Here is a 27,966-nt window from a genome sequence, read left to right on the forward strand (position 1 = left end):
TAAATTGTCTTGCTGATGATGCAAAAGGTGTGTGAGCTACTTTTTTTTTTCCATAAAATATATGTATAGAAAGGGTGACTGGTGTATCTTTTCTCATGCCACTCTTCTTACAGCAGTCTTACGCTTAAAAAGGAAAAGTTTCTATCTTGGAGTGATATTTCTGAATACAGAGCATGATGGTGATTTAGGCTAGCAATGACAGAAACGGCTATAGGCACTAGGAGAAATGAGAATCATGATTTTGTTTACCAAGTGGCTGTGCATGCCAAGGTTTGGATGTTTAAATTCTACCCCAGAGACCACAAAGGCATCTGGTGATAAGGGCATATTCTGTGAGAAAAGATGGGAATCACTAGGGTAGAAACAGAAAGGAGGAAAAGTATTGCATACTTTCCTTGGTGACTTCATTTCTACTGTGCTCTCCACTCCATAGGCTGATAATAGAGTGAGAACATGTACCCTTTGTATGTTCCCTTCACTTTTCTAGTGAAAGGTACTTACGTCATCTCATAGTCGGTGTTCTTGTCCCCCCGACAGCAGCAGCAATAGGCTATAATACCAATAACTACAATTGCAGCAACAGCTCCTCCAATGATGCCAGCGTAAAGGGCAATGTTCATGGATGCTGTAAAGGAGGAGAAATAGAATCACTGAATAGCCTGAGTTGGAAGGACCCACAAGGATCATTGAGTCCAATTCCTCTCTAGACAGGTCTACCCAAAAATCAAACCCTATGTCTGAGAGCATTGTCCAAACACTTCTTGAACTCTGGCAGGCTTGGGGCTGTGACCACTGCCCTGGGGAGCCTGTTCATTGCCTGACCACCCTCTGGGTGCAGAACCTTTCCCTCACACCCAGCCTGACCCTCCCCTGTCCCAGCTCCATGCCGTTCCCTCGGGTCCTGTCGCTGTCCCCAGAGAGCAGAGCTCAGCACCTGCCCCTCCGCTCCCCTTGTGAGGGAGCTGCAGGCCGCCATGAGGCCTCCCCTCAGCCTGCTCTGCTCTGGGCTGAACAAACCCAGTGACCTCGGCCACTCCTCCTACGTCTTGTCCTCTAGACCCTTCACCATCTTTGTAACCTTTTCTGGACACTCCCTAATAGTTTTATGTCCTCCTTATATTGTGGTGCCTGAAACTGCATGCAGTACTTGAGGTGAGGCCACACCAGTGCAGAGCAGAGCAGGACAATCCCTTCCTTTGACTGGCTAGCAAGGCTGTGCCTGATGCACCCCAGGGTATGGCTGGCCCTTTTGGCTGCCAGGGCACACTGCTGGCTTCTGTTCAACTTGTTGTTAACCAGAACCTCCAGATGCCTCTCCGTGGGGCTTTGTCTCCAGCCTCTCGTCCCCCAGTCTGTATGTATAATCATGGGTTGCCCCTTCCAGGTGCAGGATCCCGCGCTTGCTCTTGTTAAACTTGTTACATGATGTAACCCCATTTACTATAAACCTTTGAGTCCAACTTGTCAGTCAATTGCTCACCCATCACATCATGTATTTGTCTGGCTGTATGCTGGATATTTTGCCCACAAGGATACTGTGAGAAACAGCATGGAAAGCTTTGCTGAAATCCCAGAAGAATACATCAGTGGGCTTCTCTCAGTCAGCTAGGTGGATAACCTTATCATAGAAGGAAATTAAGTTAATTAAACAAGACTTTCCCCTAATGAACCCATGCTGGCTGTGACCAATGACTGCATTGTCCTTCAGGTGTTTTTCAGTAACTCCCAGAACAATCTTCTCCATAATTTTATAAGGCACTGAAGTGAGACTAACAGGTCTGTAATTATCAGGGCCTTCTTTCTTGACCTTCTTGAAAACTGGAACAGCTTTAGCCAGCTTCAAGTTGATTGGGACCTTGCCAGATTCCCCAGACCACTGAAAAATAGTTGATAGAGGTTTCACAATGTCATCAGCCAGCCCTCTGAGTGCCCTGGGATGAATCCCATCAGGTCCCATAGACTTAAATGCATCTAGTTGCAGCAGCAAATCCTGCACAGATTCAGGGTTGGTTGGGAGTTTATCATTACCACAGTCACAGTTCTCCAACTCAGGCCTTTGGGGGTCCCAGGGCCCATCATCAGTGGTGAAGACAGAGGTGAAGAAGGCATTAAACATCTCTGCTTTGTCTGTGTTCCTATTTGTGAGGTGACCATCCTCATCAGGTAACAGACCAGTGTTATCTCTGGTCCTCCTTTTGCTTTTAACGTATTAAAAAAAAAAAAATGTTCCCCACAGCACTGGCCAGCTTCAACTATAATTGGGCTTTGGCTGCACAGATTTTCTCCCTACAATGGCAAACAGCATCTCTGTAGTCCTCCTGTGTTGCCTGACCTTGCTTCTAGCATCCATACGCTTTCTTTTTCCACCTAATCTCTAGTAGAAGATCCAGGCTTAGCCAAGCCAACCTTCTGCCCCACCTGCTTGATGTTTTAGAATTGCCTGCACCTGTGCTCTTAAGAGGTGGTACTTTAAAACTGACCAGCACTGATGGACACAGCACTTTCAAGAGCAGTTTTCCAGGGGATCTTACCAAGTTCCCTGAGCAGATTGAGTTATGCTGTCCCCAAATCCAGGGTTGAAGTTTTGGTGGCAGTTCTCCTCCTACCACCAAAGGTTTTAAATTTGACTACCTCATGGTCACTGTGGCCAAGACAGCCACCAATCACCATTCCACCCTTGAGAGCCTCTCTGTTTACAAGCAACAAATCTAGAAGGACACCTTTCCTAGTCAGCTCCCTTAGTACCTGTGCCAAGAAGTTATCACCAATGTGTTTTAGAAATCTCCTGTACCTGTTTGCATCAGCTGTGTGGTATTCCCAGTTTACGCTTCGCAAGTTGAAGTCACGCATAAGGACAAGGGTGGCTGATCTAGAGGTATCTCTTAATTCCTTAAAGAGTAATTCATTGGCATCCTCATCCTGGCTAGGTGGTCTATAGTAGGCTCCCACAATGACACCCCCTTTATTTGCTTGTCCCTTAATCCTTACTCAAAGGCTTTCAACCATGTCATTGCCAACTGCAAGCTCCATACAGCCCAGCCTCTCCATTATATACAGCACCACCACCTCGCCTGCCCTGCCTGTCCCTTGTGAAGAGCCTGTAACCGTCCTTTATTAACACCCCAGTCACAGAACTCTTCCCACCAGATTTTGCTTATGCCAATGATGTCGTAGTTCTGGGACTGGGCCAAGGTTTCTGGCTCCTCTTGCTTGCTCCTCATTCTGCGTGCATTGGTATAGAACCAATTGGTGTTTCCCCCTTCAAATCTAGTTTAAAGCTCTGTCAATAAGCCCAGTTAGCCCACCCTGGTCATTAGCACTCCCTTAGGGATGCCTTTTAGGATCTCCCCTTAAGAAAGCAGAATTTTATAATTTTGTTTACGCTGTCTCTGCTAAAGCTTTCACATTTAGATTGGCTACATCCTCTGGTACTATTCTTCCAATAAGCAACCTAGTCTCTTACGTGGCACAACGCTGACCGTCATGTTGCAAGATTCCTTTCCCACAATGTTTGTTGAAGTGCAGATGTAAAAGCCAGATGTATCCGCCGAGATGTTCTTCAGAGTTATTTGCTCCCCTGTTGCAAAACACAAACCCAGTCAGGAAAAGAATTACAACAGGGAAGGAAATGGGAACAGCAACCCTTCAATTCTAGCCCAGGAAGGTAGGAGCGATGAGAAGTTATTACAGCTGATGGATTGCTCCATCTTGCTCAGGAGTTTCCATGATAGTCTCTAGGTTTTAGTGTGATTTGTGGAAGGACAAAGTGTGCTGTTCTGATTACAGGGAATGTGGCATTTGAATGTTGTTTTAAGAAAGAAAACTGTAGGTGGAGGGGAAAGAAGTATGTATGCTTAGTGAAAGCTTTTTTTTCAGTGGGTAGATGGCCAGGAGCCCTCTTTGCCTACAAACATAAGATTGCACAGACCAGTGGTCTCAGACCAGTGTCTGAGAAGTGGCCACCTGATGAATTAACTTGTAAAACAGCAAAAAATTATTCAATCCTCCAGCTCTTAGGATTTCTGATTTAAATTATCTAGCAGTTTTCTAGTCTGAGAGAAGACATTCAGGCTGTGAAAATAAATGAAGAAGTATGGTGACATGGAAATGCTGTGATGTTAGACATTTCCTATCCAACCTAACAGAGTACAGAACCATATATTAAAGCTTAGCTCTCTGTCTGTCAGAGCAGTCAGTTTTTGCTTGTTACATCTCTAGCTGACACTTGTGCAAAGAGTCCGTGCTTTTTCCTTGGGATCTACTGATAAAGGTCCAGATTCCTCCTCTAAAACCTAAAGGCTCCAAAAACTTTTGAGGGGCTTTCCTGTTATTTTCTCTGTAATCCTCGGTTCTTTCCAGCTCATGGGTGGGACTGGGATTCTGTTTAGTCTTTGCTGACGCCTAGTGCCAGATAGTAAAAGAGCATGCAAACCCAGAAATAACAGACACCACGTGCTTCATTTCTTAGAGTCTCAGCTTGCTGCCGAGCTTGCATCACTTTTTTTTTTCAGTGTGATGTTTATAGCTCTCAGAATTGCAGTCTATTACTGGGCTGTAAATCCTCTTATATTAAATCACAAGTAATTGACTGGTGAGTTGAATTTGAAAAATGCATGTCAGATACTGTCAATTTTGGAGTGGCTCCTGAGGGAATTCTGCAGTGTGCAGCACTAGGACTTCCATAGCACAAAGTCTTAGCATATTGTTTGTAGTGACAGTAGGGCATCCAGCCATCGGGGGGCAGGAGGCAGCAGGCAGGCTTACTGGACAGCAGTGCTCTGATGAAAACAGAAATAGTGTGGAAATGGCTCAGAACAGGCTCCTGCCCCAGGAAAGCACAGAATGAATGCAAGAGTGGGCAGACAGCTGTTGCTTTGAGAAGGCAAATCACGGTGTGTTCAGGGCTGTGCATGATGCATTGGCACCGCTTAGTGGCCAGTCAAGTGAATACGTTTCATATTTTGCATAATTTATGCAAGAATCACCTAGTGGGAGTTGAATAGCCTATAGTCTGAGTGTATTTAGTTTACCTCCTTAGCAGTGCTACAATAACTAAAACCAGGAATGGTAGGTTCAGACACATACTCTGTCTTTCTGGCGTTGTACATATCAGGAAGAAAGGATGTGGCTTGAATTAATAAATCTGAGTCCTGTGACACTGCTACACTTTAAAGGCTATTAAGCTCTTATTTCTGTATGAATAGATCTACCAAAGGTCCTGTTATGGAAATTCATATACTTTTTTCCAGACTCTGACTTAAACCAAAAGCAAATAAAACATTAGGGCTTGTGTGACAGTCCTAAAGACTTGGAAGCCTCTTTTATTCTCAAAGCAGAAATGGTGCAACTGTTTCTTATACCCCCTTGCTCTACGTGAGGAGTCATCTCTGGAAGGAAAGCAGCTTCCAGAGCAAATTTTTATTTGCCTTCACACTAGAAAGTGATCTGGTCATTGTCAAGAGAGAGGAGATATAAACACCAGTTAGAAAACTGTTTGTTATTTCTCATGCTATCCCACCCTTACATCCAGCAATTGAGAAGTAATTATTTCTGTTCAGTTCCAAAATGAGCTGTCTTTCTTGCCAGGTAAGAGCTGAAATGAAAATCTTAGTGACTGCTGTTATTTCAAGTAACAGTCCTTTTTGCCCTGCTAAGTTACTTTGGAGTATATGCTGCCAAATGGACAACTTTTTAAAATCCTGGTCAGAGAACTTCCTAGAAAACGAATTGAAGTGTGGTTTTTTTTATTTGCATTTCAAAGTCTTTCCAGTCCTGAACTACAGAGGGCTCAAAGACTTGGCGACTTAGAAATTCCCATACCTTTTGTTGTTTGTAGTACACGGGGTTCATGTTGTACATCGAAGCTTTGCCAGCTGTATGTGGGTTTTGGGGAGCCCTCATGAGAAATGCAGGTTAGATTGATCGTCTGTCCATATTCTGCTGTGCCCACAATCTTGCATTCTGGCTTGGATGGTGCAACTGAAGGAAGGAAAAAGCAGGAATATTGTTACTCAGATGCAGTATTTTGTTTCAACCCATCTCCTGCATCTTTTTTTTTTTTTTTCTTGATGATCAGAAGCTGGCCATGCACCTACCACCTTCTCAAAGGAACTGAAGTGAACTCTTGTCCCTAATTTTTTTGTCCCTTCTTGACACTTGTCGGCCAAGAAGAAATTGTAAGATGCTTTCTGAGATATCTCTAATAATGTTGGGCAATTCACCCTTTGATAACTTGAGTGTGACAAGCCACAGGGGGAGTGAGGAATGACCTGTAATGAGGCAAGGGTTATTAGGAAAGTGAACTATGTAACTCTAAAAACTGTATTTTCTGCAGTCAAGTATCTAAGGTAGTCAGGTGCTTTAAGCCTTCCAACCCACTACTGTAGTAGTAGGATAAGACCAAAGAGAATTGCAGATTATGATTTACTGGGAAAGGTTTTTTCTGTTAGAAAATCTGTGGTCTAAGAAACAATAAGGACATTAGGAGAAGGATAATGGATTATCTAATGGATCTGTTTTGCCTCCATCATGCTTACTGAGGATGAAAAGACTCGTGACTGCAGACTGCCGAGGAGGGTCATTCCGTAGACGAACACTGCATGCATATGTCCCATTGTCTTCCATGGTTACTTCATTGATGGTGATGCTGATGTCCCCGCTCTCTAATTTACCAGTAAATCGTATTCGGTCTTCATAGCCCTTGCCATACTGTACAAGTCCATCAAAATACCTAGTGACAGCATCATCCTGTCAGAGAGGGAGGGAAGGTAGTCAACATTAGTTTCTTCTGTGCAAGTCTACAGCCTAACTCCATGGATTAGCCTGCTCTTAAGATAAGAACAACTTGGAAAAGAGCGCCTTAAAACTGCCCCAGGCCAAGAGAACCTTAGAAGTTCAAATGAGTCGAGCTTCCTGTCTGGAATCGCCTTCTACCTTATCTGGTCAGAAACAACTGATTTCTTTTGCTGGGTCATATTTACTTTCCTCTCCATGACAGGACACCATGAGACTTTTCTGACATCCATATGTCAATCAAATTCCCCTAAGATTACATATACTCCCTTGCTTTCTTCCAGCAAGGATCTTTGGTGAAGAAACCCTTAGCAGTTACTGCTAGGAGAGCTCCAAGTGCTGCTTCTCCTCTCACTAATTCCCAAGAAGCTGAGGAGAACTTTAGAGGTGTTTTTATCTTCAAATACTCCCTGTGAAAGTAAAAGATCAAGGATCTCTCCATGTACTATTATCAATAAAAATATTTATACAAGATATATATGTATGTATACTACACATGCAAAAATATACATAGCTTTCTCTGTAGCATCTGAGCATTTCATCTATGTTAATAGATGTAAACCCAAGGTATATACAGTGATGTATCCTCCATATACAGTTGCAAAACAAAGAGAGAGGGAAAAGAAAGGTATGGGTTTGCCTAATATCACACAATAGATTTGTATTAAATTGAATCAAGATTCAGAGTTTCTAATTGCATAGTGCTGAGATTAAAAAGTCTTGAAGGAATCCTTTTCTTCCAACACACATTCCCACAGTCCTGTTTCCATCTCTTCTCCCACCCCCTTATTAGATGCTCTATCATATGTTTCTTTATACAACTTGATTTACCACACTATTGATTTTCCTCCAGACAACAAAATCTCCTGAGGTGACGGCAGCATCAGTATTAAACTGACAGCGGAGAGTAGCATTGCTCCCTCTTGCCACCTGTAGTTCCTTGGCAGGTGTTTCCACAGTAAGGGTATGAGCAGTCACCAGAACTAGGAAGAGAATACATACTTTAGTCAGCAAAATTAATGGCATCCGATTTTCATGTTTTGTCTCTTCGGCTTTCTTACACGCCACAGTAACCCACAACCTCCCCTCTGACACCCATGACATTCCCCACTGAGCAGGAGGCAACATATGCTGAGGCTGATTGACTATAGGAAGCTGCCTCACAGGATGGCTAAGAGCTAAACTCTGCTTTCTTTTTCTCACTTCCCTCTTCTTTACCTGTGGAGTTATAAAGATGTAATTTTTTATGAGCCAACTTTCAGCGTGACTGACATGGTTTGACAGGTCCTAAATGTACAGAGGGAAACAGATAAACAGATAATACAAGTGCATCAGCACTCTTAAGGATTCAGGCTAAACTAACAAATTGATACTGTCAAACTTCAGGGAGCAGGAAAACTGTCAAATGACTTCCACCAAACCAAGTCCATACACAAGTGACATTTTGTGCTAAAGAACCAGAACACGTTCATGAAATGCCCTGAAACAAAACAAAGCAAAACCCAAGAAAGCAAAGAGAACTTAAAAGAAAAAAAAAAAGAGAGAAAAAAAAAGGAAGATTAGTTATTTGTGTTTAAAAATGAGTAGGGTGATAGCCACCTTTCTCCAAAAACCATAGCTCCTGCCTGTGGAGTACAGGAATAGCAGAGTTGCGTAGAACAGAAATCCCTCTGGGCCCTGGTGAAGCATGCAGGGCACAGTCTAGGTGTTTCTTGAATGCTGTATTGCTTTTGCCTTGATGCTTAATTCATCATACCTGCGCGTTGCGTAGTGTCAGCTCTTAGCTATTCTCAGAACTTCGCCAGAGGTTTTCTCTGCCCTGGCCTAGATGACCTTCATGTCTGTGGGAACCTATGTTTAAAAACACCTGCTTTGTCCTTACAGTTTGTTTTTTTTTTTTTTTTTTTTGTGGGGCACTAAAATGAATCATCTGAAAACTCTAAGCCTGAAACTAGTTAGAGAGGGGGGACGACGGAAAGGGAACACTACTCAGAGGCACTCCCATGACAAGGAGGAGCAAGGTCCAGTAGGGAGGAACGTGGAGGAGGGCAGAGACATATGCTCCCCTGAGAGGGGCATGCTGTGGTGATGATGGTTCACTTCTGGAAGAACCAGGCTGAGTCAGTGTTCCCCAGAGAGGATGTGACTGAAAAGTCACCAGCAAGCCTTGGGTCTACTCAGCCGTGTCTCCGTCCAGATCAGATCCATGAGGAAACGTGTGTGAGGGAGAGAACAAAGGACGTCTGGATTCCACTTTTAGTTGTCCATGGATTGTAAACACGTGCTTTTTTACAAGAAGTGATCACAGACATGCCTTAGGTCAACAGCAGCAAGCCATCAGCAAATTCAGCACTACAGATCCTTGAATACAGCAGCAGTGAACTATAGCGTCCATTAAAAAATAACAGTGTAAGCACCCCAAAGATTTTGTTATCACTGTTCTAGAGCAACATAGGACAGATGGCACTGGGACCTGCTCCCCCTTGGAAGGGCAAGAGCTTCTGTGACAGCTACCTGGATCCAGCCTGTTCCCCATGGCAAATGGCCCTTCAAGGCCCCTCTTAGAAGTGGCCTATCCTCTCAGCACTGCTGCACTTTCCTTCTCCTGAGGCAGGGTGGAGGGGAATTACCACAGCAGCCAAACTCAGTGGTGCTCTGGTAAGAAAAGATCTGGCCACTCGACCAGGATACCTCTAGCTGAAGTTGTCACCTTTTTTGTGTTCTCAGCTCTCTAATTGAGTTGTTCTGTGGGTTCATGCAGTTAATTATTAAATGTTCATTTTAGTTTCTTCCTCTGTGACATGGCAGAAGTGGTTTCTGCTCTCTCAGGGACTGATTCATCTATAGTTGTTGACAGCTATAGAGGAGAACTAACAGGGCAAAGTATTTCTAATGTTCCTTTATTGCCGCCACTCCCAGGTTCTCCTCTGCTCTGGAGCAGCCAGTACAAGGGCCATGTTTCCATAGCCCCAGGGCTTTTTCTGACTGTTTCTAGTGATTCCCTCTGCATGAGAGACCTCTGCATAAAAGTCATCTTGTCGCCTGTCGCGACTGGATAGAGATGTTTTCCTGCATTTAGATGGAAAGTATCATAGCCTGTACTATGAGATGGAGCAAAACCAATTTTCTGATCCTTTTGTCACTACCTGACTCCAGTAGGCCAGGGTTCACTGACAGGTCATTAACTCAGCCCTGAGGCAGAGAAGAAACTGCCCAGCCCTAAGGCTTCAGTCAGAAGTGCTTTGCCTTTGTCAAGTTGGATGACGGAAATCCTACAATAAATTAGATTTGGTTGGTTTTGTTTGTTTTTATCCCCAAACATCTTCAGTGCAGAGTCAGGGAACATCGATGTACTAGAGAAGCAGCTGGTAACAAGCAAGATGACTTATTTGTGTGTTGCTGTCATCCTCGTGCCTGACATCTTCTGATGCTCTCCCATTTTTCATCCATTACATCTCTTCCTTGCTCCCATGTTGCCTTTGTTACATCTCCTTTTGGCTCTCAGGGAAGCTTCACGGTTTCATTCTGGAGTGCCATTTACTCGCACTGATTTCTCTCCATCCCCCTTCTCACCACATTTTATTCCTTCACAAAGTCACCAACAGCCAGCTAGTTATAGTTAGCATATCTAAAAATTGGGGTTTATTTATCAAAGTTTGATTTTTTTTTTTCCTGAGCTAAAACAGAATCTATTCAGAATACAGCTGAAGGAACACGATGGTCAATTCTGAAAGAACTTCAGGAAAGGAGAGGGGACCAATAACCAATATATAGTTAGATGAATGGCATCGTCTAGATTTAAGATGAATTACTTTTTACTGTTATTTATTAGTATGTTTATAAAACTTCTCAATTCTTTAAAATGTTATTTCCCTCTGCTCAACTTAAAACATTAGTATTAGTGCAAAGGAAGAAGACAATCAAAGCAACATGTTTACTTTCACATTTGTTGTTGAATAAATATTAATACATAGTATAAAAATATACTGAAGGGCAATCAGTAGAGCTGAAAACAATTAAAGGGATATTTTGTTTGCTGAAAAAATTGAGGTTCTAACCAAACAAACTTGTTATCACTGAGTTGCCTTGATTGATTAGACTAGTGAGGAACTTAGGAAAAACTGAAATGTGTTAATTCACTTTTAAGAGGAAATGCTCTGAATTTTGATTTCCACTGAGAAACTTAGCTGGAATTTAACTCCAAAGTGGGAGAGTGGAAACCTCTTAAATGTGAAATTTGCAGTAAAATCAAGTATTTTGTTTGATTCAAAATGACCGTTTGGGATTTTTCATCCAGCAAGAAGGACACAGTATCAGTTATTCACACAATCGCAGTGAGAAGTTCAGCAGAAGTCAGCCTGCACTGAGAGCTTGACATAGGTCATTCAAGGCAGCTCTTGCATCCCAACACTGCACTGCAAAGTACTGTGTAGTTTCTCTGCTCTGTTCCACTGCAAGAATCTACTATACCTTCTCCAAAAAATTTTCACAGGCCAGTATTTTAACAGTAAATTATCGTTTGAGTCCTGCCCAAACAGGCAAGAAGAGCCTCACACAACATACATATTTTTGCACCAAAAAGTTTACCATCTGTAGTTTAGATAGCATGAAAGATGAGAATAATTAAAAAGGAGAATGAATACCAATGGTGTTATGCAATTTACATATTGATCGCCAAATTATTACTCGTCATGTTTGTTATATATGGAACACAGCCACCTTTTCTAATTACGTTAAACCTCATGAATTTCTTTCTTGTGGGTTTATTTGTTGAAGCATGGTTTTCAGGATTTTTGATTTTCATGTGAGTAGCTTTTTTTTAAGTCTGAAAGATGGTGTATAAGCATTTGTATGAGAAGACAACAGGTCAAAAGCAGTGGAACTTAGAGCGCAGGTTCTGCAAGGCAGGATGAGAAAGAGCAAGTCTGATGAAGGCCAAGGGCGAGCTGACTGATTTACATGCATAGGTAGGGGTTGTCATGAATCCCCTTGACATGTATAATATATAGAGATCACAAGTCATATCAGAGTATATATAAACAGTAGGATTTAAACTTATGGAGGCATATATTACATGCAGATTTACATAGAAAAAAAATAAAACCCAAGGCCTTTTCCACTTCCGGTTGAGGAAGTGCCTTCTTCAGAAAGAAATGCTGTACTTAACTGAAGCAATTAAAATTGGTTTCAAAAACATGTTTTCCAGCCTCTTGAAGAACAGCATTCTTTTCGTGTTCCTGGAATTATCTTGCAGCTTTAAGAGATGCCTGTGAGTCTGGACATTCAGTATAGAGAAAGTAAATAGACCCGCCTAATCATAAACATGCAGAAACTTTTACTAAACAAAGCCCAGTCCCCAACGCTGCTCAGACTTTGTGGTGCTGTTTCCTTTTACCCAACCCTTGCAGACATAACCAAATTAGTACTCACCTGCACTGAAAACAAACAGCTGAAGCCCTTTCATTGCTCTCCTCCTCGTCCTCCTTTCCCCTTTGTTTCACCTCAAGGTGCTCTTCCTTCTAACTTGCAGGTGGCTAGGGAAGCAGTTGGCTTTAGCTGAAGGCTCCTTCACAGTGGCATCATAGGTTTGCTTCCTCTGTCTCTTGTAAAGTGCTATTCTACTACGCCACTCCTCCTGGCCAGACTGACAAGGCAGATTGCCAGTAGGCTTTGACATCTGTTGCTGCTCTCTGCCCCTTCCCCTCTTGCGAATGTCCTTCCTCAATTAAACTGCCTTTATGAGCCTCTCCTATCACGTAGATGCATAAAGCGAGAGAGGAGGCAACCCAAAGGGTGCGATTATTGGGAGTGTACAACACAACTGAAGTCATGCATGTTTTGACATGGGGGACAATAAGCCTTGTTCAGCTTAAATAATTATGCATAGGTAGCATAATGCTAACACTAGCTCTTGTTTAAGAAAACAGAGGAAGAACCATCAAGACCCCATCTCTCCCACCTAAGAGGGCAGCACCCGGCCATGTTCAGTTTGAGTGCATCTACGAATGGGTGTATTAATCTCCAATGATAGATGCCAAACCTCTTACAGCTTGTTACTTTTTGCTATGTTTGCATGTACATACACTCATTAGCAAAGATTTCTAGCATCCTTGTCTCTTTTCTGCATGGCCACCGTAATCCCATAAAGCAACAACTTGTAGCAAATAGTAAGGAACAGCTTCCAGGCTGCATGTTGTTTGTGTGTTCTCCACAAGTCTGTAACTTAGGCAGGTCCTATCTGCATGTCTACATGGGAATAGTTGTGGTGGATTTTCAGGTCTGGCCGTAATCCCCTGTTGTAGTTGTATCCTAACGAATCATGAACAGGATTTTCAGAAGTAATTCAGTGACTTAAAAGCACCACTTTTTATTGGATGTCAATGGGGTATGTGCTCCTGCAACATTTAGGTCCTTTAAAAGCTCTGTTCTCCAATAATATGGAAGTCCATAAGCAAACGTGTTCAGATCACTTCCTGCCTCATTTAGCAATAATTAACAAGAACACATGTGATACTGCTTTTGAGAAGTGGCTAACAATTGCATTGCCCAGAGAAGACAGCTGTAGGATCAATACAGTTCATCCTCTTTTGGTACATGAAACCATGAGGATCTGTTCAAACCTGTAATCCGAAATCCATTTTCCCCTTGGTGTGACATGGAAGATTCAATCTATCACTTTTTCTTGTTCTTGCTTGCCCGCCCCAGTAACTGTTTAAAGACAAGTCTGGGCTATGAGTACACAAAGACCTGAGTTCCTGTTTCATGGCTTTTCCCTCTCGTGATGTGGCATCCCTGCAGATGTGGCCCCATCCCCATGTAGGGATGCACCACTCAAGTAAGAAGCAAGGAGGAGAGGCACATGACGCAGCAGCAGAGGTATCTGTGGTTTGAGGTAGATCCGTGTCTTTTTCTACATCCTTTCTTCTTTGCTTGTTTGTTTGCAAAATGAATCAACACTGGGATGTCACTGCATGACTCAGAACTGGAGCCACCAGTACAAGTAAATAACACTTCAGCTTTCATTATGTTCTGCCCCAGCTGAGCCTGGCCCACAAGCTTTGCTGGGGAGTCAACGAGTTGGAAGGGGAGGTTTCTTCTTGAATCGGCATCAAGGGAAGATGCAGTGTACCCAAGTCCTTGCCCTTCCAAAATGGAAATTCCACTTGCTTCCAGTGAGCCTGGAGTGGTTCACCCTGCACTGCGTTTCCCAAGGACATCAGAGGTCGTACCAGCCTCTCAGGTTGTGCTCGGCAAGGTCCCAGTTGCGTGGAGGCTCCCTGAAGGCAGAGACCTGGCCTCACTGGCTCCGTGCTCTTTCTCTGTGTGCCTCCTGTAAGGAGGAAACGTGGGGGGACCCGTCCCACAGCAGGGAAGGAGTTAAACACTTGACCAGCTGCTGTCTGTGAGGCACTGAATTCTTTCTCCGTGCAGTCCAGCAGCCAGTGCTGGGACAAGGCTATATTTAGAGAGCTGATAAAGGTTTGGTGCCGACAGTTGTCCTGCCCCTTATTGAAGAAGCCACAGAGAGAGAGGGGGCAGCTGGTTTCTCTCTCCCTCGTACTATTCCCTGCCAGGTTCCCTGCCCTACTCTCTGGGCTCCTTCGCCGTGCCCCTAACCAGGACCTGTCCCTTCATCCAGGCACAGACGGTAAGTGCCATTTCCTCACTCCCAGCCTCCCCGCTTGCTGCCCTGTGAGCAGCAGCTGCTCACACCCAGGGGGGTGGCAGTGGCTCCATTTTCATGCCCCCAGCCAAGCAATGGCCCCCGGGTGGACATGGCAGCCTCCTAGCTACAAGGACAAAGTCCTGAGGGTTAAAGCTGGCCGAAGCCGTGGCGTTGGCCTGGAGCTTGAGGAGTGTTTCGTGCTGGGGAGGTGAGGTCTCATGTTTCTTTCCCCCGACACACTTTGCGGTCCCGGTCTGGCAGTGTACAGCTCTGTCCAGAGACCGTGCACAGGGGGGATAGAGTTTCTGCCCCGCCACCCCTTCCCTCCCAGCCTCCCTGCATGCTTACTCACGGGCAAGAAGGGCTCCGGCACTCGCTGGGCACCAGCCAGGGAGCCGCATGAGGACATGGGATCAGCAGGCGCCCTGGCAGAGAAGTCATTATGGTCATCTCGTGGAAAGGGCTTCTCATACCGTCTCCTTGCTCGGAAAGAGCCGTGAGCCACCCCTGCTCGCCCCTGTGGCCAGGGGATGCCGCCAGCCTCGTGCCGCCCGTAACGGTGCCACATTTCGTTGTGACCCCTTCCAGCAGATCTTCCCTCAGCCGCCATGGCCAGCGGTGGAGACTCGGACAGCGAGCAGGTGGTGCCCGATGAGGAGGAGGAGGGCCCGGACGTGAAGGCAGTGCAGGCCCACTATCTCCGCAGCCCCTCGCCCAGCCGGTGAGTGTGTGTGGTGGCGGGTTGCCTGCCTTTCTGCTCCCCATGGAGGCACTCGGGTCAAGCGCATAGTCTGTCTTTCTGCCCGTTGTAAGGACCTGTGGGTGTTTTATGTCCATGTTGGGCCTTCCCTGCCCCAGAAAGTCTGAGGGTCTTGGGATCTGTCTTTGGTTCAGAGCCATCTTTAGCTACAGGCTTTGGGCACTGAACAGGAGGCTGTCACCGCATGAGCAGGAATAGAGTTGCTGCAAGCAAAACAAGCATGATTAGATGCGTTTTCTTCTAATATGAGGAAAGAAATCATCCCTTTGTACCCCTTTCCTAAAGCAAAATGCTCTGTAGGGCTTTCTGTACAAATTGAGATGCTTTAGCTGAAGGCAGGGAATAGGGATCTGTTTGAAAAGAACTCACCTCAGTGGCCTCAACAAGCAGGAGGCTGCAAAATATTTCCTATTAGTAACTGTGGGACACTGCAGGAAAATGAAGACAAAATCCTTATTTCATTTAACTACACATATTAAAAATTGTTTAGGAAGTTCACTGAGCTCACATAAAGTAAAATTAGTTGTTGATCCTCATAAATCACTCTCCTCCTGCTGACCAGTCACTCAAAATGAGCAGAAGCACCTCTTCGATTTATTGTTTTCCCTTCCCTTCCCTTCCCTTCCCTTCCCTTCCCTTCCCTTCCCTTCCCTTCCCTTCCCTTCCCTTCCCTTCCCTTCCCTTCCCTTCCCTTCCCTTCCCTTCCCTTCCCTTCCCTTCCCTTCCCTTCCCTTCCCTTCCCTTCCCTTCCCTTCCCTTCCCTTCCCTTCCCTTCCCTTCCCTTCCCTTCCCTTCCCTTCCCTTCCCTTCCCTTCCCTTCCCTTCCCTTCCCTTCCCTTCCCTTCCCTTCCCTTCCCTTCCCTTCCCTTCCCTTCCCTTCCCTTTCTCCCCCCTTTTTTTTCCTTGCTGTTAGTACCAAATACAGTGATGAAAATGCCAAGGTCTTCTCCAAAGTGAAACCATTGAAGCATCCAGCTGTTTTGCAGCCCCATGGATGCTTCAGGCAGCTACTGGTAAAATCTGTGGCTGTGGTGGCAGATTATCGCTGACTGTTATCTTTTTATTGAGCTTTGAAGAACCCTTTATAGTAAATGAAAATGAGCGCTGCAAATTTGTCTCAGCTCCTGTAGACGAGACTCCCCTTGCTCATCTCATAAACTGCCTAGAAGAGGTAGGAAAGGACTACTTTCAGTCACGGTTGACAAGTGCTGGAACCCAACGAGCCAACATGGATGAGCCCACTGAGCGGTTTCCAGTGCCGCTGTCTTCCATTTTGAGTATGCAGAATGAAAGCAGTTTAGCTGTCTTGCTGCATCCTGATTGCACATTAATCATCCTCCCTCTCCTGCATTAATTAAATGCAAACAGTGCATTGCAAGTACTGAAAGGCTGCGTTTCCAGATAGCTTCTCTTAGGGCAGCAACCTTGTACTAATGAACAATATAATCTTTGTGAAAGAAAATGTAGAGGGTGTACATCAGGGAAAAAGCTGGGCAAAATATTTTGTTAAGATGGTCTAAATAAGAGCAGAAGGTTTGCTTGGGCTGTATAGGTGGACCCAGATGGGAACATAGGTGTTTTCAAGACTGCGGCCCATTTTTTCCTTAACAAAAAGTTGTGTAAATCACTCTGTGTGCCAAAAAAAATATCCTCACAGGTATTTGTGGGTTTCATAGTTGTTTTTGACCTGCAGTTAGGCAACACTGTGTGACTGGAGAGACTTAGCACAGATTCATGCTGTGAAGTAACCAGTGTACTGAGTAACTCAGGTAGAGATTCACAGATTTCAATCAGACTGCTTGTACTGCAGTTCATGATAACTCAAAGGGTGCTTGCAGACAGTTAGATAACAGAAAAAATGCCATTTTCGTATCATAATTAGTTTTGAATTGCTTAATAAATTCTAGTTAGGACAATGTTTATATCTGGCTGTCAAGGTGGGAGCTACCTGTGAGATTATTCCCTATGATCCATCCCTCTCCCTGTCTCGAAACCAGACATTGATCCTCTCTACCCAAAACCTTCTCCACCAGCCTATTCACTTGCACCCTCTGCCCACTGCAGCTCCTCTCACCTGAGACCTGTCTCTACATCCTGCAAACACTGGATGACAGGGCATATTTAAAGCCTATAGCACCCCTCTAGAGAGCAGTGTGAGGGCTGGGAGAAAAGCTGGGGCTCCCCTTCTATCATCAGTGGATACTCTCTGCTGCAATTCCCTCTTGCTCTCCTCTGGAATGGGTAAAAGGACTAAAGTCATAGAGATGGGATCCCAGTGGAGGGCATTTACCTAATAGGAAGTGTGGTCGGTTGGCAGGTATTCAATAATATCGGACACTGATACAGAGAGCATCTTCATGGATCCTATCCATCTGTCATCTGCTGTGGCTGCCAAACAAATAATCAATGAAGGTAAGAGGAGGAAGTGTGAAAGAAAGAAGTAAGTAATAGAGACTTGAGTTGAAGTTGTTTTGCCTTTTTCATCCAGAGACCTTAAAATGACAAAAAATAACACCTTTATGAGCAAAATCATGCTTGAGGCAGAGGTGAAAACCACAAAGAAACGGCAATATACAGAAAGGTTTGGTAATTTCCTTTGACGTTGTGCACTGAATCTGTGGCAGAATCGTGTACTATGGTGGTGAATACAATTTAAATGCTAGTTGCTTGCTGCAACAAGCTGTCCGCTTCCCTTCTTTTGGGGCTAGAATGAGCGTGCACTTAACTCCCAGGTCTTTGGCCAGTGTGGGTCTTTGGACTGAGAGGAGAGTGAACTATGCTCTTCCCATAACTAGCTATCTTGAGGCTATTGGATAAGCATGCACATGCATACATTGCAGACAGGACGGTGTAATGTCATTGGGGAAAAAAAAGAAATCTCCAAGGGTTGTTCTGGAAACAAAGAATGTCAGGTCATACATTTGCTTTGTTTTTACATGGTTTTAGTTACATTGTCAATTTATTCCAGAACTGAAGACAAAGGACATCAAGGTAGATGCAGTGTGTCCCAGGATGTTAGAGTCTGCACAGCAGTTGATGGTGGAAGACCTGTACAACCGAGTTAAGGAAAAGATTGATGACACCAGCTTGTTTAACACACCATGTGTGATGGACTTGCAGAGGGCACTTGTGAAGGACAGGCTGGAGACCCCCAGAGACGCTGTGGATGAAGTTTGGCCTAATGTCTTCATAGCAGAAAAGTAAGCATCAGTTTTTGTCATCCTGTTGCATGAGATTCCCAGTGAAGGGTCAGATGGAACCACTGAAGGCGTAACATATATTAGATGCATCCAATACCTTTCATCCCCAGACAGCCCCAAAATGTTTTTAAAAATATGCTCACAAAGATCTGAGTGCTGGAAAGTAAATACTTGTAGAATACAATTCAGCAGCTTTCCTATGCTAGTTCGATGCTTCAGACAATTTAGGAAAGCAAAAGGGAAATGAGCCCAAATTAAATTCTTCTGATTGGAATTTGGCCCTGAAATTGAGACTAAAGTCCTTCTTATGTAAAAGAGAGTTAAAAAAGAAATTCCATAGCAAATACTGAGTGGAAATGGCTAGGTATCCTGTACCATGGCTCAGCTGGCTGAGATACTTGTGCAAGTGACCAGCACAGAATTAGATGGGGATATAGTTTAAAACGTCAATAAAAATGGAGAAATAAGTAAACAACCTGAACCTAAGATGGCAGGATAATTTTAAAATCAAGCTGGAGTTGAAACTGCGCATGCTGTGAGTTAGTGCGATACTGGTGAGAGCAGGTTTTTCATTTTCTTTTCCTGGTGAGTATTGGAGAGAAATATCTGCAGAACTCTCAAAGGACCTTAAGGTCTGAGAGGAGCCGCGTATTAGATGAGTGACGCAGATTGGGAATTGGGAAGCACTTGTAGCAGACAGCTTCTTTCCCACCTGAAATAGGTGCGCTGATATCTAACAATTTTTTTTTTCTTTTCTGAAGAAGTGTCGCAGTGAACAAAAGCCGTTTGAAGAGACTGGGGATCACACATGTCTTGAATGCAGCTCATGGTACAGGTGTATACACAGGACCAGGCTTCTACAACGGTCTGAATATCCAATACATGGGCATTGAAGTGGATGATTTTCCGGATATGGATATCTCCAAACACTTCCGTCCAGCTGCAGAGTTCCTGGATGAAGCACTGCTGACTTACAGGGGTAAGAGAAAAAGATTAAACTGGTTCAGAGTGCTTGGGAATTAATGTGTGGAAGTATTACTCAGATAAACAGCTGATGCCACATCTGTAATTGGGTAGAGGGCAGATTGATTGTTCTTTGCATACAGTTACGGTGAACGCTTCTTGCCCATTTCTGCCATGCCTCATACAAAACAGAAAGGGGGCAGACTAGTGAGAGGAGGCAGCTTGGCAATCCCTGCTGCAAGCCCCTTTTCTTTGGAATCAAACTGGGTGCAAGCCACTTGCCTCAGCTGCTTTGAAATCACCCTGCTATTGCAATGAGATGAAGCACTGCTCCAAGTTGTTATATTACTGTACGCTGTGAGTCTCAATTTTGCAAGGATGCTTCCTACAAAAAGAACAGGCTGGCTTACTAGAACAATCCAAAAAAACTGGGTTGAACCCCTGGGTGTCTGCACCCAGGCTGTTTTATAATTTGCTGGACTCCAGTTCCATGGCAAATACTTCTGTGGGCCTCCAGTGTAGACTGGTCATTTTGTAGCATCTTCAGCAGACAATTAAAAAAATCTTTATTAAACCGAATATGAGAATGAACACCAGAATCGGTGATACTACTGTTGATTTTTTTATATGTATTAAATGCATTTAATTTCTGTAGAGAACAACAGGTTCTCTCCTAGTAGAAGTGGCAAGAAAAAAAAATGAGAAGTTTTGTTAGTTAAATTAGGATGGAGATGCGTAAGACAAGTTGAGCCAATTTTTATAGCTCACCACTACCAACAAGGGGAGGGACGCTCTACTCTTCTGTGTTCTTACTCATAACTCCCATTTCTTCTCTGGGCATATTACTGATGCTTACTTTGTGCCACTGTTGACATTCATCAACCATTCAACTCACTAATGCAGCAAAACCAACTGCCCAGCAGGGAACAGAGAGTTTCTACTGGGCTAGTGAGCTTAACCGGATCATCAAAGGGCCCAGTGAGTACCAGAGACAACACAGGGGAGGGTGCAGGGTGAAAGAAAAGTGTAGAAAGAAAGCAGAAGAATGAGATCTCCCCCTTTTGGTGAGCTGTTAGATAGGCTTTACCGGCTGTTAAAACACTGGGGAGGCATCTAGGGCTTTTGGTATGAAGAAAGGTACAAAAGATGTTGGGATTGTCGGAATAGGTACATTAAGTAAATACTTACGGTAACACATCATCAGTCAGGAAGTGGTGTTTAAACTGGCTTCATTAAGCTTCTGTGCAAACAGCACGTTGATAAATTGGTGTTTATCACACATCTGGGAACAGTAATTTCAGTTATCTGCAGTCTAGCAAAGCCTCATTTATGCTCTCTTCATATTTACAAGCTTTTCTTTAACTTCAGTTCGCTGTAAAACTAACTTTAAAAGACAATTCTTTTGTGCCAAAGCTTAGTTTTCCACAAGAGATGATTTCTGTGTAAATGGCCATGAAATACAGCAGATCCTCAGCTTTGATTCTAGCTCTTGCAGTCACTGTTTACAGAACAGTGGGTCCCAAAAATACGGAGCATCTGTATCGCTTTGTCAGAGTCAAAATCAGCTCTTCTGCTAGTTGTTTGGTCATCCTATTCCAAGATATGTTCTGGCCTCCAGCCAGTCTACATGTAACTGTCTGAGTGTACCTTCCAAACAGCAGATCAGGGCTCTGGAAAAAATATGATTAATTTAATATAAAATTGTATTTAAGTCCTATAATGTGCCTTATAGATACTAACTTATTTGCTTATCCTCCCAGTACCTTCCTGGAGGCTAGTGCTAATATCTCCTTTTTCACATATAGAGAAACTAAAGCATGGAAAGCTTAAATGTCTTGCCCCAAGTCAGCCAGGAAGTCAAGAGTTCTGCATTGCTTGTCTTTCTAATACCCGTTATAAGATTTTGATTATTTGGGGAAGTGTATAGGTGAAAATATGAATATTGTTTAGCTTGTTTTAAAATCTGCATGCCTTCTTTTGAGACTAATATTTTTTGTTCACATGTATGCAGATTTCTACTGAGATAAAACTAACAATAAATACTTACTATTGGTTTCAATCAACAAAACATATAATCTGTCTCATTTTTAACAGTATTCAGAGAATGTGTTTGTGCTGCATAACAGAACAAGCTCTCTCTATTACTGGAAATAGTTAATTAATTCTATATTCAATGTCTGTAGGAAAAATCCTTGTCAGCAGTGAAATGGGAATCAGTCGCTCAGCTGTGCTGGTGGCTGCTTACCTGATGATCTACCACCACATGACCATTCTGGAAGCTCTGATGACTCTGAGAAAGAAGCGTGCCATTTACCCGAACGATGGCTTTCTCAAACAGCTAAGGGAGCTCAATGAGCAGTTGTTGGAAGAACGAGAGTTGGATCATACCGGAGATGAAGATGTCACTCCTAGTCAAAGTCCTGTTGCCCACGCAGGGACGTCTTCCCGGCTGTCTGGAGTTGGGGACTCAGAAAGTGTCATAGGAGCCAAAGCCCACTCCATCACAGTAGAAGAAGAGGACACCAGCAGCATGCTAGGTAGTCTTAGGAGCTCTTCATCAGTGGGAAAAACCAGCTGGGCTTCGAAACACTCCACCTTCATCAGTGAGGAGGAAGAGGAACAGTTGTATGAGGAATGGAGGAAGAAAGAAGGCCTGTCTGTAAAGGAATCAACAATTAACCATGGAAGAAGAACATCTCCAGTGTTTCTGGCTCAGGAAGGGGAACAATCTGAGGAGGATGTAGAACAGAGAATCCACGACTGGCAGTGCAGAAATGAGAAATACCAAATGGGGGGTCCACCCAGGGAGGAGGATGGAGATTCCAGAATGGGAGGAAGACCTTCCCCATCGGGTGAATTTAGTGATGTTGAGAGTGTGAGCAGTTTTGAGATCCGAACCCTAAAACAACAGCTGGAAGCCAGTAGCTTTAGCAGGATGAGGAGGAGCCGCACAGACTCTGTGTCTTCCGAGAGCACCTGGGACATGTGGAACCAGAGGCTCCTGGAGATTGAGAAGGAAGCTGCTCAAAGGTATCATTCTAAGAATAAAAATACTGGGGAGAGGCGATCCTCAGAAACAGGAAGGGAGGAGAGGGATGTGGATGAGGAAAGTGTGTTTTCAGACAGTAGTTCCTTTTATAATTTCTGCCAAAAGAACAAAGACAAGTTGACTCCTCTAGAAAGGTGGAAAGTCAAGAGGATCCAGTTTGGCTTTCACAAGAAGGATTTAGAATCATCCTCATCTTCTGCACCATCTCCAGCTGAAGATGGCAGACAGGCAGATGGAGAGGAGACTGAAGGAAAGAGTTTGTCAGATATTAACCTGAGTGCTTACCAAGCTTGGAAAATGAAGCGGCAGAAGAAGGTGGGCAGTGAAAGCAAGGAGGAATTTGTGGAGTTTGCCAAAAGTGAAGATTCTGCTTCAGCTAAAAAGAAGCAGAGGCGTATAGAGCTACTTGAACGTTCAAAGAAAATCTTAGAAGAAAGCCAGTCCATGTGCAGCTGGGAGACAGACAGTACAATGAGTGGGAATATCCCACTGTCAGCTTTCTGGAGCTCAGCACCTTCTGCAAATGGTGCTGAGGATTCAGCTTCTACACTGAGCATGCAGACAAATCATTCATCTTTATCCCAGACCAGGAGCAGCACCGGGGCAATGCAGCCGAGTACACCCCTTCCCAATCTCCAAGTTGGCCCAGGTGGCACAATATCCATGGCAAGCATTCAGAACTGGATTGCTAATGTGGTCAGTGAAACCATTGCTCAAAAGCAAAATGAAATAATGATGCTGTCCCGTCCATCGTCTGCAATGGCCTCCAGCATAATGTCAGGAGACCTTGGCAGGCGTACAGATGATGATAAGGTTTCCCTTCTCAGCGCTCAGAGTGGCTCATCTCTTGCTGCCTCTCAGCTCCGCCAGCAGGACATGCAGAGGGCTGAGTCTCAGTCTGTCCTGTCTTGCAATTCCTCAGCAAGTACAAGGACAGACGGGACTGGTTCAAACATGAAGACTGCGCAAACAAGCAAACCACTGTACAGCCTCTTTGCCGATGATGTTGACCTGAAGAAGATCAGGAGGAAGGAGAAGGAGATGCAAATGGAAATGAGAGAGAAAATGTCAGATTATCAAATTGAAAAGGTGGTCAGAGACAATAAACGCAGCACTTTGTTTAAAAAAAAGGTGACCAAAGGAGAGGAAAATGAAATAGAAGATGACACAGAGAGTACAAGAAATAGCCACAGGCACCCTTTGCAAGCAGATCTTGACAGAAATGATACAATCTTTGCTCTGTCCAGTCAATCTGCAAACATAGGTGCACAAAAGTCAGAACTAGAGACTGATATTACAAAGTGGCTCAGTGGCCTGAAAGCAGAGAAAGAATCATCATATCATGATCAAAGTGAGAAGTCTAGAGAGAAATATAGCAGGTCATCCAAAGTTAGAGAGATGGATTCTGAAACATCCAGTTACAGATTCTCAAGATCCCAAAAAGAAGAGCTAGACAGCTGTTCCTCCTATGAGTCAAAAGGAGATTCACTGAGAACCATGTCAAGATTTTCCTCTGCTTCTGCAAAAGAGGACAAAAAGATGTATACATTCACAAGGTCAAGGGTCAGCGAGACAAGTTCTGGAGAAAAGAGCCCAGAGCTGCATGGTTTCAGCCAAACACCTGAACCCTCCTTTGACTCTGAATCCCCTGAACCATCTACACAGAGTCGAGTCAGATCTCATCACGTGGAGGCGTGTGAAGAGGAGGCCAGGTCAGACGTGTCAGAATTTGGAGCTAAGAGAAAGTTCACCCAGAGCTTTTCAAAATCTGAAGAGGATGGAAAGAAAGAGGCAAAAGTGGAACTAAGTGAAGAAAGATTTGCATCTAGACAGTTCTCTCAGTACAGGAGAAACATGCGGAAAGAAGAGGAAGAAGAAATGGATGATGATGCTATTATTGCTGCTTGGAGAAGCCGACTAGAAGAAACTACTGCAAAGCTCCGGCGGAGAAAGGAAGAGTGACCAAGAATCAGATTAGAGGAACACAAGCAGAGTCCCAGAGTCCCAGAATCACTCATCATTATATTTCTGATAATCCTTTGTGGTTTGTAGGGCATTTCCTGCAGATAGTTCTCTTCTTAATCAAAAGCGATAAAGGGAAGAGGTCAAGTTTTGGAAGTGTTTGTGATTTTCAGAAAGAAGATGCTAGTATTAAATGATCAATGTAGGTAGGAACACAATGTTAGAAGCCATTAGGAGCCAGACGATGTTTCAGCAGTAAAGTCATGGTAGCATCTCAATTCAAAAGACCAATCAAATCCCATTTTGATTATTTCAATTTCCTAGTCTCGTTACAGATGGACATATTTTTTTTTTCTAGGATTTTTTTGATCATAAAAAGTAGAAGCCAGCAGCTTTTTCTAGGAACTTGAAGAATGTTCCTCTCTTAATCAGTTTTACTTTATACTGCTGAGAAGATATTGCTAGGTAGGCTCCATTTTCTACACCAGTCTTATGAATGTCTACAGAAATAAGATTGTTCTGGGGAATACATGTACTGTTTTCTTTAACTGAGTAGCTGAAGCAAAGTGAAATACTAGAAAAAAGAAAATGCCTCCTTCTTTTCAGAAGTTCAGTGCAGTAATGAATGTATTCCTGTGGTACCATCGTTCTCATTAGATGGAGTCATCTTTGCTCCAGTATGATTGGTTCCTGCTAATAACTTTGGGTCAACAAAGCAAAAATGAAGTAGTACTACCATCTGTCTAACAATTATGTTCTGATCTTGTTCAAGATTCAGAGTTAGGGCTAGGACTAGTGTTGGGTTAGGCTGGGTTTCTGGAGTACTGGCTTCAGTTTGTTGTATGTATGCAGCTTAGCCGAGTCTGTGCTTTTATATGTCTATAGTCAGATTGTCATGCCTTGATTTTCAACACGTTTGCCTTAAAAGAAGAGAGAGATACCCAAACTGACCTCATAATAAAATGATGCATAGCTGAAGTGTTGGTTGAAGGCACTGCGCAAAGACTTACCTAAGGACGAAATGTATGCCTAGAGAATGTGGTACTTTGAAGCCTGCTTTTAGGAGGTGGTAGGTTTAATTGCCGTGTGACAGTTAATGTGCTGTTTGCGAGCTAGAGACCATTTTTCAGAGTGAGAGAAGGGAGCGCAGCCTCCACGTTAACTGAATAGGCTGCAGGAATGGCCTCGGGTCTTCCGTGCCCTGCAGAGCCTTGTGCATGTGATACGTGATGGCCCTGCCGGGGCTGCCACAGCGTCACTTGCGGGGCTCATATCAAGACTCTCTGTCTTTGACACATCAAAGTACCCAATTCTTTGTCACCAATCAACTTCCTCCACCTCTCTCTTATAAACACCTAAGCCAGTTTCTCCTCTGGAGATATTTGTTTGCTCTTCTGTACAGACCGTGCTTGTAAATAACAAAACCCTCCAGCGGAGCTGAATATAAAACAACAATGGAGGGATGATGCTACAGCGCAGCATTGCTCTCTCACGGGTAGTTTTGTCTTTCGCTTTCTCGTCATCTCTTCTCCCCCTCACTGTGAAGCTCAGAGCTCACTATTAGCATTATGCTAGCACCTCTCACTGGTTTAATTGTGTAATATAGACAGTAATCTCCACAGGGCAAGGGTCTGGTCTTTATCCTTCTCTATATGATGCCATGCACATCAGCAATGCTATCTAAATAATGGTTACTGATAACAAAATGCAGCTACCAATTTTCCTAAACTTAGAATCGTTTCTCTCAACTATAACTCACTGATTGGACATTATCCCTGCTTCTCTAAAGATAAAGATGACTTTCTGACAGCCAGGACTAGGCAAATGATAGCTGATTATTGTCAGGTGAAAGGAGTCTCGAAATCAGGTGATTGAACAATAACAGGGCTAGAAAAATAAGAAAAAGAACATATTTTACTCGTGTCAGGATTTTTTTGAGTAAACTCAGATTACATTTTTGAAGTACATAAGGAACACTGTCTTGTTAATGTTTCAGGCATCCAGGGGTGCTGCAAGGCTTATAATGCACTTCTACTACAATATAATATATAATACAATATATCCCTTACTTCTGCATACTTCCGTGAGGTTTTTCTTTAAAGTAGTGACATTTCAGGCTTTGATCCACATTCTGAGATTTTATATTGAATTTCTGCAATGTGCTAGGATAGGCATTTTCTGCTTTTCTTTACCTCTGGTAAATTTGTTCTGTGCAAAACAATTTAATGCTTATGCATAACTGGAGCTTGCTTTAATTTCAGTCTAGAAAAGGTCTTAAGCGTAAGCACGTGATCCGTCCTCTGTCTTCTCATAACACTAAGCAGTTACTTAAGTTTTGACAGATCAAAGTGAAAGTGCGCAATACCTTCTGGCAGTGAATTTACTTTTTTATCAAAGGCTGGTTCCCTCTGAAAATCTCTCTCCCGCTTCCTAAGGCTGGCTGCTGCTCTCAACAGAAACGTCTGTCCTCTGCAGGTACTGTAGGGGGCATCTCACACTGTAAAAGATGAGCATCATATGATGTAGTAATTGGTTTCATTTTGCACTGCACAGCACAGCCTTTGTTTGGGTAGCATTTTGATTTAAACAGTAATCCAGGTCTGCTGCACAAATAAATTATTCAAGACCGAAGGGCAGAATATGGTTCTATAACAAGGCTGAGCCAAACCATCCTGATAGCGAGCTTTGACCCTTCTGGGAAAGGGTTAAGTGGGTTCTGCTGACTCACTGAGGTAGGTGGCTTATTAGTTCACTTGTCTAAAAGGGAGATAAAAATGGTTTGCCGGGGAGAAGCCATCTAGGATGCTGGCTGAGCAGTCATGAGGGAGAAGCCTTAGAAACAGCTGAACTTTATTTTCTTATTGCTTATATCCTTGTTAATAAAGCCAAACCCCCAAAGCAATAAGGGGGTGGGGATAATTTTGGACTCCATTCAGTGTATGGCCTGTGCTTGAAAGCGAGTTGGGAAAGGCTCCAGCTCACAGGTATAAATTACATGAAACAGTGACATAAAGACCTTGCATGGTGAAAATATTAAAGCATTCAGTCATAAGACCAATAACCAGGAGAGACAGAAATGAAGAGGTTGAAGGCAGGCTAGAAAGTCAGGTTTTAAGATGAGACTTTAGAAGGAGGTAGGGAATCACTGAAAGAGGAGAGGTCTGCACAGACTGTTTCAGGTGACCAGAGCTGCAGAGGGAATGGTTTTTCAGCAATGACACTGGTCTAACATTAGACTAAAAGAGTAGGTAAGTATCCAAATTTATCTGGGAAGAATTTTTCAGAAAAGATGCACTAGGACTGATATTTTTGCTCAGCCTTGCTTTGCTGCTGTAGGCAGGAGGGTGTTTTTGTGTGTGTGTGTGTGGTTCTTTTGGCATTGTATAGTGGAAGGTGAAAGTGCAAGGAGCATCCATACAGTCAGTTAAGAATATAAACACAGGAACATCAGAAAGGCTATATGGGGTCAGACCAAAGGTCCATCTGGCTCAATATCCTGTGTCTGGTGGAGACCAACAGTGAATACCTAGGGAAGAATATAAGAGCAGTGATATAAGTGATATTTCCCCAGGAT

At 43.7% G+C, this 27,966-nt stretch overlaps 2 protein-coding genes and 1 long non-coding RNA gene across 3 annotated transcripts in view; 1 reads left to right on the top strand and 2 right to left on the bottom strand.

Moving 5' to 3' along the window:
- The window catches only part of GPA33 (glycoprotein A33), a 21,159-nt gene extending 8,752 nt beyond the window's left edge, over positions 1-12,407 (bottom strand). The window contains exons 1-6 of the mRNA XM_080579722.1: positions 12,223-12,407; positions 7,624-7,775; positions 6,537-6,747; positions 5,821-5,979; positions 3,464-3,577; positions 502-625 (exon numbers count right to left, since the gene is read on the bottom strand). Coding sequence (XP_080435848.1) covers positions 502-625; positions 3,464-3,577; positions 5,821-5,979; positions 6,537-6,747; positions 7,624-7,775; positions 12,223-12,256 — 794 coding nt within the window. The 5' untranslated portion in view covers positions 12,257-12,407. The remainder of the gene's footprint in view (positions 1-501; positions 626-3,463; positions 3,578-5,820; positions 5,980-6,536; positions 6,748-7,623; positions 7,776-12,222) is intronic.
- Positions 12,408-12,660: 253 nt separating this feature from the next.
- On the top strand, positions 12,661-25,367 carry STYXL2 (serine/threonine/tyrosine interacting like 2). Its single transcript, XM_080575978.1, has 6 exons — positions 12,661-14,440; positions 15,050-15,179; positions 17,536-17,630; positions 18,187-18,418; positions 19,180-19,397; positions 21,565-25,367. Exons 2-6 carry the CDS (start codon positions 15,067-15,069, stop codon positions 24,390-24,392), a joined length of 3,486 nt encoding a protein of 1,161 aa, XP_080432104.1. The 5' UTR covers positions 12,661-14,440; positions 15,050-15,066; the 3' UTR covers positions 24,393-25,367.
- Positions 18,278-27,966, bottom strand: part of LOC308189631 — a 29,591-nt gene continuing 19,902 nt past the window's right edge. The window contains exons 3-5 of the long non-coding RNA XR_013946489.1: positions 21,770-26,889; positions 20,570-21,051; positions 18,278-19,388 (exon numbers count right to left, since the gene is read on the bottom strand). This is a non-coding gene — a long non-coding RNA (uncharacterized lncRNA). The remainder of the gene's footprint in view (positions 19,389-20,569; positions 21,052-21,769; positions 26,890-27,966) is intronic.

Source organism: Anser brachyrhynchus, assembly GCF_964034855.1.
Source record: "Anser brachyrhynchus genome assembly, chromosome: 1".
Lineage (NCBI taxonomy): Eukaryota > Metazoa > Chordata > Aves > Anseriformes > Anatidae > Anser > Anser brachyrhynchus.

Coding starts and splice junctions, on each gene's coding strand:
- STYXL2 (XM_080575978.1), top strand. CDS start 15,067: ATGGCCAGCGGTGGAGACTCGGACAGCGAGCAGGTGGTGCCCGATGAG. Junction 18,419..19,179: donor AATGTCTTCATAGCAGAAAA/GTAAGCATCAGT, acceptor TCTTTTCTGAAG/AAGTGTCGCAGTGAACAAAA. Junction 19,398..21,564: donor AGCACTGCTGACTTACAGGG/GTAAGAGAAAAA, acceptor CAATGTCTGTAG/GAAAAATCCTTGTCAGCAGT.